This window comes from Schistocerca gregaria, chromosome X (genome assembly GCF_023897955.1).
Source record: "Schistocerca gregaria isolate iqSchGreg1 chromosome X, iqSchGreg1.2, whole genome shotgun sequence".
Lineage (NCBI taxonomy): Eukaryota > Metazoa > Arthropoda > Insecta > Orthoptera > Acrididae > Schistocerca > Schistocerca gregaria.
Genome location: NC_064931.1, coordinates 421,218,120 through 421,227,211, shown reverse-complemented (window position 1 = coordinate 421,227,211; position 9,092 = coordinate 421,218,120). Strand labels below are relative to the sequence as shown.

The 9,092-nt window shown below is 36.2% G+C and overlaps 1 protein-coding gene across 1 annotated transcript; it reads right to left on the bottom strand.

The window, feature by feature from the left end:
* Window positions 1–5,012: 5,012 nt before the first annotated feature.
* On the bottom strand, window positions 5,013–7,070 carry LOC126298110 (protein ZBED8-like). The gene is made up of 7 exons (XM_049989431.1): window positions 7,040–7,070; window positions 6,770–6,910; window positions 6,477–6,724; window positions 6,035–6,174; window positions 5,887–5,952; window positions 5,607–5,658; window positions 5,013–5,111 (listed from the first exon to the last, which is right to left on the bottom strand). The coding sequence occupies exons 1-7, from the start codon at window positions 7,068–7,070 to the stop codon at window positions 5,013–5,015; spliced, it is 777 nt and encodes a 258-aa protein (XP_049845388.1).
* Between the last annotated feature and the right edge of the window lie 2,022 nt (window positions 7,071–9,092).

The following is a 9,092-nucleotide window of genomic DNA, read 5'->3' as shown; positions in this document are numbered from 1 at the left end:
AGTCCATATTTTCTTTTAGGACTAGCAATTATGAGTTTATCTAGATCCACACAATAAAATGTATCTACATCTACATCTACATGACTACTCTGCAATTCGCATTTAAGTGCTTGACAGAGGGTTCATCGAACCACAATCATACAATCTCTCTACCATTCCACTCCCTAACAGCGCACGGGAAAAATGAACACCTAAACCTTTCTGTTCGAGCTCTGATTTCTCGTATTTTATTTTGATGATCATTCCTACCTATGTAGGTTGGGCTCAACAAAATGTTTTCACATTCGGAAGAGAAAGTTGATGACTGAAATTTCGTAAAAACATCTTGCCGCTCCGAAAACCATCTTTGCTGTAATGACTTTTGTGTATCATATCTGCCACACTCTCTCCCCTATTACGTGATAATACAAAACGAGCTGCCATTTTTTGCACCCTTTCGATGTCCTTCGTCAATCCCACCTGGTAAGGATCCCACACCGCGCAGCAATATTCTAACAGAGGACGAACAAAAAGTGCTTGATCTTGACTGTCAGGTTATCATATAATTTTTTTAAATTTTTTTTTATTCTTTGATTACAATTTGTTATGTGATTTCAGATATCATTTTCTTTAAATTCACTTTTGTCTTTTGTTCAGCCTTTTGAAGGTTTCTAGGTCAACCCCACCTTTACTTTGGTCTCAGTTAATACTGATGGTTTCACTCTTTTTTTTCCACCAGTTTTAATCTCTGCTTTGCTAGACATCTTGAGGTGTTCTTCACTCACGCTTGCTTTAAAGTTCTTTGTTCTTTATTCTGTTGTAGGCCTAGGACTGTAGCTAAAATACACTGGATTTTTGTTTGGGTATGATAGGTTTCCATTCAGTTCTGTATTCTCATCAACATATAAATAACCAACTTCAACATCCAGGTTGTTTATAGTCTCCTGCGAAATCATATGACTAAACAGCTCATTCATAAGAGTCAAACATTTCTTCACCATTTGCATTATTAAAAGCTGTTGCTTGTGGTAAGCTAGTGTTTTCTGGTTCTGAAAGGTGAGCTCTTGATATTAGCTCATGAAACCACTAACTAAGTCAGTTTCAGTTTTTTTTATCACATCTATTGCATATTTCCATCTCAGCTGTATTTCATATTTGTATGGGAGATGTCATAGCTGTTCATAAGTCGACACGTATACTGATGAGAAAAACCTTATGAGACTACACCCAGTCCAAGTGACTGACAAAGTTGATAGCAAACTGTGTACATTACAGCCTCTTTAACTGAGAAAGTGGCAACCATTTTTGCAGAAATATTAGTGTTATTTTTGCCTTCATGAGGAAATATGTGTAATGAGCATACTTTTATCTTGTTGTGTATATTCAGTCTATTGGAAACTATGTGAATATTGTAGTGAAACAGTAAATGCTACTCTACTGTTTCCCCTCTTTCCACTGGTCTAGCCTGACAGCTTTTGGCATTTAACTGCACTGGAATTGTTTAACCAAAACACTTTAAGCATTTGCTGGCTCACTTCATAGACACTCTTAATGTTCCTTAGCAACATTTGTTTATTTTTGGCAGAAATTGATAAATGAAAGCTACTACAAGGCAGATATCAACATTTTGCAGTTGTGTATTCCTCATATTCACTGATGTGACATGTCGTCCTCCATACCATTTAATCAAAACAATGTGAAGTACATTGGCCACTCAAGCAGGCAAAATATATGTATGCAATCACAGTGTACTGAGTGAGATCTACAGACTACTGGTATAAGCAAACTTCAATTCAGGATATTCAGTAATTGTTTTCATTTTTGTTAGAATGTGGGTTTTGTTATTGTTATTGTTGTTGTTGTGCTCTTCAGTCTGAAGACTGGATTGATGCAGGTCTTCATGCTATTCTATTCAGGTGCTCTTCCAATTCCTTTGCTGTTTCTGGCAATCACAGTGCCATCAGCAAATCTCAAAGTTTTTGTTTCTTCTCCATGGATTTTAATCCCTACTCCAAATTTTTCTTTGGTTTTCTTTACTGCTTGCTCAATTTAGAGAGTGAATAAAATCTGATACAAGCTACCACCTTCTCAACTACTGTTCCCCTTTCATACCCCTCGACTCTTATAACTGCCATCTCATTCATTTACAAGTTGTAAATAGCCTTTCCCTCCCTATATTTCACCCTGCTACCTCCAGAATTTCAAAGAGTATTCCAGTTAACATTATCAGAAGTGTTCTCTAAGTCCACAAATGCTATTAATGTAGGTTGACTTTCCTAAACTATCTTGTAAGAAAATTTGTAGGGTCAGCATTGCCTTGAATGTTCCTACACTTCTCTGGAATCCAAATTGATCTTCCCAGAGGTCAGCTTCTACCAGTTTCTCCATTATTCTGTAAAGAATTCATGTTGGTATTTTGCAACCATGACTTACTAAACTGACACTCCAGTAATATACACACCTGTCAGCACCTGCTTTCTTTGGAATTGGAATTGTTACATTCTGATGGTTTTTTTTTTTTTTTTCAATACATCTTACACATCAGATGAAAGTTTTGTCATGGCTGGCACTCCCAAGGCAAGGATAGTTTGGATGGAATGTCATCTTCTCCTGGGATGTTGTTTCAACTTAAGTCTTCCAGTGGTCTGTCAAATTCTTCTTGCAATATCATATCTCACATCTTATCTTCATCTACTTCATCTTCAGCTTCTATAATATTGCCTTCAAGTTCATCTCCCTTGTATAGACTCTCAATACACTCCGTCCATCTGTCTGCTTTCCCTTTTTTGCTTAGGAGTAGTTTGCCAACTGAACTCTTGACATTCATACAGCTGCTCCTCTGTTCTCCAAAGGCCTCTTTAATTTTCCTGTAAGCAGGATCTGTCTTTCCTCTAGTGGAACACACTTCTAAATCCTATTATACTTTTCCTTCATTGACAGTAGCTAAGCAACTTTATCTATTGATTGACTGTTTTTATTTGGTCCCCTTTGATTACATTATGAAAGTTACATAACGCATACTTGCAATATAGGAAAAGTCAGCTTAATCTACATTCAATTTTGAATAAATCAGATTCATAATAGCCAAAAGATATTCATCATTATTTGCTATAGAACCTGAACATTACAGATTATTTAAATGGATATATTTGCTGAATGTTTCTTGTCTGCCTTAATCATGCTACCAAACCATGGCCATGGGTAGCATAGCAATTCTTGAACCTCATAAGTTCAATTGAGAAAAATATAGCAGAGTATTCCATAATAATATGTACCAGGAGGGAGTGATTTATCCTCCAAGGAAAAAGTAATTCTTGCTCAGCATCCTTAACAAAACTGTTTAACAACAAATGTTTGCGGTGGTAACAGAATGATTTGAAGAGGTATTCCACGTAATGACCTATTTTTAACATTTGTTTCAGAACTACATTTGTAAGTCTGATATAGTTTTCAAAGTAAACTGACACCACAGAGCATACTCAATAAATCCCAGATGGTACTAAAAATGAACAGATCTTAAATAATGTACTAATAAATAGTGTAGGCATCTCATAGAGCTTGTTAGGCAATGCGAGCAGTACGAGAATATGCACATTTCTAATGTATACGGTAACAGAGATAATTATGCTATGACAAAAACAATTGCAATCATCATCACAGAGTTCATTAAAAACCACTGGATTGTCATATGCAGAGGCATTTTGTGCCTTGGCTAACTAGGCAGCTGCCTAGGGTGTCTGGTTTTAAGGGGTGGCTTATAAGCTGTTACTGTTTTGTAAAACATTTTACTCACATCTCTTGAAACGAGAGTGCAGACTTAATGGATATGAATAACATTGGCAACATTTGGATCAAAATGCATGAAGGATCACATCTGGATCAAAATTCATGAAGGATCTGGTCAGGCAATGGAAAGGGGGCAGGTTTTGTTTTAGTAAAGATGCTACATTGTGATACTGTGACAATTATTCGTTTTTACCAGTGTCATGCCTTCTCATATGGTGTATGTTAGATAGGCAAATCTTTTCAATAGCGGTAAAGCTTTATTGTGGTAGATGCCACTAACATTGTCACAGAAGTGGCCAGTGTCAACACACAACAATGACCACTTGAACTTCAAATTCAAAGAAAATACCACAAGTCGTTCTTAACACCAGCCACATCACTAGCAGTTCTATTCAATTTGAAAGCATAAAGTGTGCAGTTGTCAGTGTTTAATTTGTAGTTTATATTTTGGTATTAATTAAAATGAGTTACCATGAGAGTAAGATGGTATCGGATCCAGAAATTCTTAAAAGATATGATAGTAAAGAAAGAGGAAGTTGAGAGAAAGAGAGCAAAAATTGATGTATTATTAAAAATCCAAACACAGACAGCTATCTTGAGCTCGAGTCTAGAAACCCAGAGTGTAATAACACGGTAACAGTATCAAAGATTAAAAACAATAATAATGGCCCAGAGACAATTATTTCAGTTGACACAAATCACACATATAAAGTGAATGATGATGGTGAATCAGTTTTTGATGATCCAGTGAACTTGATAATAAATGAATACGGTAACTATGAATTTGTGTCCATATATTGCAGAAGTTCTGTGATGGCACTACAACTAATAGCAGAATTCGATCATTTTCAAAAGCTGTCTTTCATTATAAGGTAATTATCAAAAGGTAGCCTATATTTCCCATTGAAAGATTTATCCATTTTTCCTAAATTCTTGGCACAAAACAAAAGAATTTGCTGATTCATTACTAAATTTATTAAGGTTATATACTTTGGAGCAGTGGTTCTCAAACTTTTTGAGCTCTGGGAGCATTGAAAAGGCCACAAATAATTGTGGACGCACTATATACACCTTTCTGAGGAATATTTTACAAAAGTCAATACAGGAATTAAATATTGCGATAAAATAACAATTAAGACATTTTATTTTGAATTTCACGTCCAGACTATAGAAAATGGTGCTTATGTTAATAACAACATACATAATCACAATATGAACAAATAATGTTTGCATAAAAAATGTGAGATTCATGAAGCACGATTGTCATCCAAATACGACTGCCGAGAGCCGTGTTGTCTCCTATCCTGCCAAGACGAAAGGCAAGAGAAACTATGAAGTGAAACACACTGAAATAAAATAAAGAAACAAAACTAACAATTTATTCAAATCGTAGACAAAAGTAATAAAGCAATACAAACGAAATGTAGCTTATGCCTTCTCTTTCTAGTGTTTACGAGAAACATGGACCTGATGTGTCCTCATGATTTCTTCAATGTTTTGAGAAATATTTGAAAGACCAACTCTCGTTTTCTCATCAATTCATTGAAGAGTTCCTCCCTCTATTTACATTTAATTGTTGTGAGGCCAAAAAGGCTAATTCACATAAATATAAGGTCGAAAATTGAAGTAAAATGTTCAAAGCCTTTTTAGATATTGACACATATTCTTCTTTTATGGGAATCCAAAAGGCTTCAAGAGGCAGTCCCTTATGCTTAAGCATCAGTCCACTATACCAACCCAAAATCCTCTACAGTGCTCTCCCCAAAGAACTAAAAATAATACCAAAACTGCACAAATTTAAAAGAGAATTAAAAAACATGTTATTGGGCAATAGTTTTTACAGCATTGAAGAGTTTATGAATCATTGACAATAAAAGCGCAGTTAATATTTCCCTGACATAATAAATATGTGTAACTGCTCACATTCAAATACTTGCTGTTTCTATGAAAGTGTGAAACAGTGTTAATGTAAGAATGGAAATAATCTTTGATGTGAGAATCACTAGCTTTTTTTTGTACATTGTTATCCTACTTGTATATTTTTATGTTAATGTTCTTATAGTTCTATTAAAATTGTAATGTCTAAGTGACAAGTAAATTCAATTATAAATTTTCATGTACATGTATTTTAAATTGTAATGATTATTGACAAGTCCTATGTCATTTTGATGATGTACTACAAGGACGCTAATAAAATGAATTGAATTGAATTGAGTAGATACAGCTGCCAGCTCTTCTTCTTCTTCTGTTAATATTAAGCCGAAATCACAGGAAGTTTCCATGAATGGGTTTCAAATCCAGTCGTTCAGTGTTGAAGGATGGAAAAAATGAACTCAGTGTCTCTTCTAAGCTTATTAAACACTCTACTACTATTGCAAGTATTTTATTTATGCACATGCTCCTTACCAACTGGAACATTTCCCAGTTACATTGAACAAGTTTTCTTTTCCATATTTGTCATTTCCTGTGAAACGTTTTAATTTGGTCTGTGGATGTGAGGATATTTTCTTCTTTCCCTTGCATGCTAGTATTCAAAATATTGAACTGCTGAAATATATTGTCCAATTACTACAATATGGCAACCTAAAATTCACTTCGAAGGAGGTTGCAAAAATGTAAATGTTTCATTTCTTCGAAAACTACCGGTACAAGAACTCCTTGTATTAGCTCATGCACATGGTTAAGTACTTTCTCCCTGGGCAATCACTGACCTCTTTGTGTAAAAGCAACCGTCTGTGTTCTGACTGCATATCAATACAAAGTTTTTCGAAGAAACGGGTTTCCACAGGTCTTGTTTTAATAAAATTTACCATCTGAACAACTTGTTCTAAGTCTTTTCTGAATTTTTTCCTCAATGCTTTTGCTATTAAGGCCTTGCTATGAAGAAAGCAGTGAGTTACGATAACATCTTCAACAGAAATAAGGCCCATAAAACAGTCTACCATTGAATGGGAGGCATCTGTACAAATGCTTACACACTACTTTCATGTTACCTGCTACTTACTGAGATAACAATGTAAAATGTTGAAAACGTCCACACCTTTAGCAGACCCACTTAATTCTTTGCAAAAACGACACTGATTTACTATTTGATCTTGATTAATGCAATAGACAAATGCTAAGAGCTGTGATTGGTTGGTAAGGTCTGTTGATTCATCAATTTACAATGAAAAGCTTGAGTGTCTGAGTTTATTATTGCATGCATTTTTCTCTATATCAATACACATTTCTATAATAGGCCTGTGAACTGCATCATTCGACAAAGGAATCTCACTCCTTTTCATAGCTGCTTCATTTCCTAGCATTGCCGTGACCTTTTGTTTGCAAGCAGGCAAAATAAGTGACTCACCTATAGTGTGAATTTTGGTAGGAAGCGATCATGTTTCAGAAACAGATATTACACTTTTAAAAGAATTTGATGCTCTTGTTTGCTGTTTAGACAATCTCTTGAAATAGCTTAGACGTTTATCTTGCAAATGAGAATGCACTGTTTTAACATGTCTGCTCAGTTTTCTAGGAAGCAGTGATTCATTTGCCATTTTATACCCACATGCCAAGCATAGTGGGAAAGGATAATCTCCACTCCCAGTCCCAGTGAAACCATAGCTTAAGTAGCTTTCATTGTACTTACGAGTAGGCCGCTGTTTTGCCTTTTCACTTGCACTTTGCGTTTGTTCACTTCCAGAATCGGTTTCTTTGACAGCATGGTTGTTTTTCAGAAATCTGTCCATTTTATTCGATTGCATTTTTTACAGAAAAGATTCATTTCTAGCGCTATGAAAATAAGCAGTACACTGTACACAAAACATTAGCCCCACGTATGCTAACAACATCTCACTGACATATCACCTGAAAGCTCTGCGATAACGTCAAGCGTACGACAATGGAAACGCGTTTTCCTTCTGGGCCTGGATTCTTGTGCCTCCATGGGTTAACAGTGCTGCTAACCATAATTTTCAAATTCTGTTAACCTTGCTGGAAGCTTTTATCACAATCCGCTGGATTACTAAACTGCAATGGAAATGACGCTCAGAAGTAGCAAGGCTCCATGAACAATGACGATTATGTTCACATATGCTACTCATTTGTAGCAAAGAAAATGAAATGAAATTGTTTTAGTCACGGACAGGTAGAGGTCAAGCAATAAGCAGCTCTCATAGATAATTTCCTCTCCCAGATTCTCTTTTTGATAATACTTTATTGACAACAGAAAGGTATGCATTTTCAACATAATATTATTAAAAAGTGACTGGTACCAGATGTTATTTATAATTTTTTGATGCATTGTTGCGGTACATAAATAGGTTATAATGACCAATGATAATAATATGCAACTCACTTCCTACTTGCTGTTGTAGCGCCACGTCACGCTACTAGATGGCTGCTTAGAGACAACCAGCTGTTTGTATGAAACGGCATCCCTAACCTGTAGAATACTGTAGTTGGAGAGTAAGGCTACAGAATGCAATAGGTTCGCAGTTATTGGAGACGACGCAAAACCTTCCGAATTCTATGGACGAGTTGTGATCACATGCATGGCCCACAAGGCTCAATTTCAGCATGGCTACTATCATAAAAGAAAAACGTTGATAAGCAAATCAATTGCGAAACACAAGCACTACACACTCAGATAATATCCGTAAGACCTTTCGTCGCAAACATCCGTCCATTGTCAAATATTTTTTCACTGTTTTCTCCTGATTCTGAACGTTTGGATCTGACCAGAAATCTATTAACGCTTGACAACACTGTGGATTAGCTCAATGTATATTTATAAACTTCAAGAGTGGCACAAGAGTCATACGTTTGGTTACGGAGAAAAGGCACGGAACGAAGAGTGCGAAAATAAATTGCATGGGCGAAGGGTGGTGAGAGGGGTGACGGTTAGGAAAATTTCACGACCATTGCTAGTAATCCACGGACGCCTGTGCGCCTGGTACCACCCAGCGACTAAAGGCCATGTCCTGCGTGAGTGACAGAAGCGAGCGACTTCTGGATATGAGACACTCCAGCAACAAGCAGCATCACTGGGCGAAAAGCTTGGGTGTCCTGCGTGCGAGCGACCACGTCACGCTACTAGATGGCTGCTTAGAGACAACCAGCTGTTTGTATGAAACGGCATCCCTAACCTGTAGAATACTGTAGTTGGAGAGTAAGGCTACAGAATTAAGTTTACTCCAAAAAAAAAAAAAAAAAAACAAAGCGAAAATGAATGCTGTGCATGAAATTTACAAAGGAAGGAATTTCCATGGAGAAATTCATAAATATCATCAACTACGAATATCACCAGACAAATTTTTCGAGTACACGTGAATTAGCACTGGAGC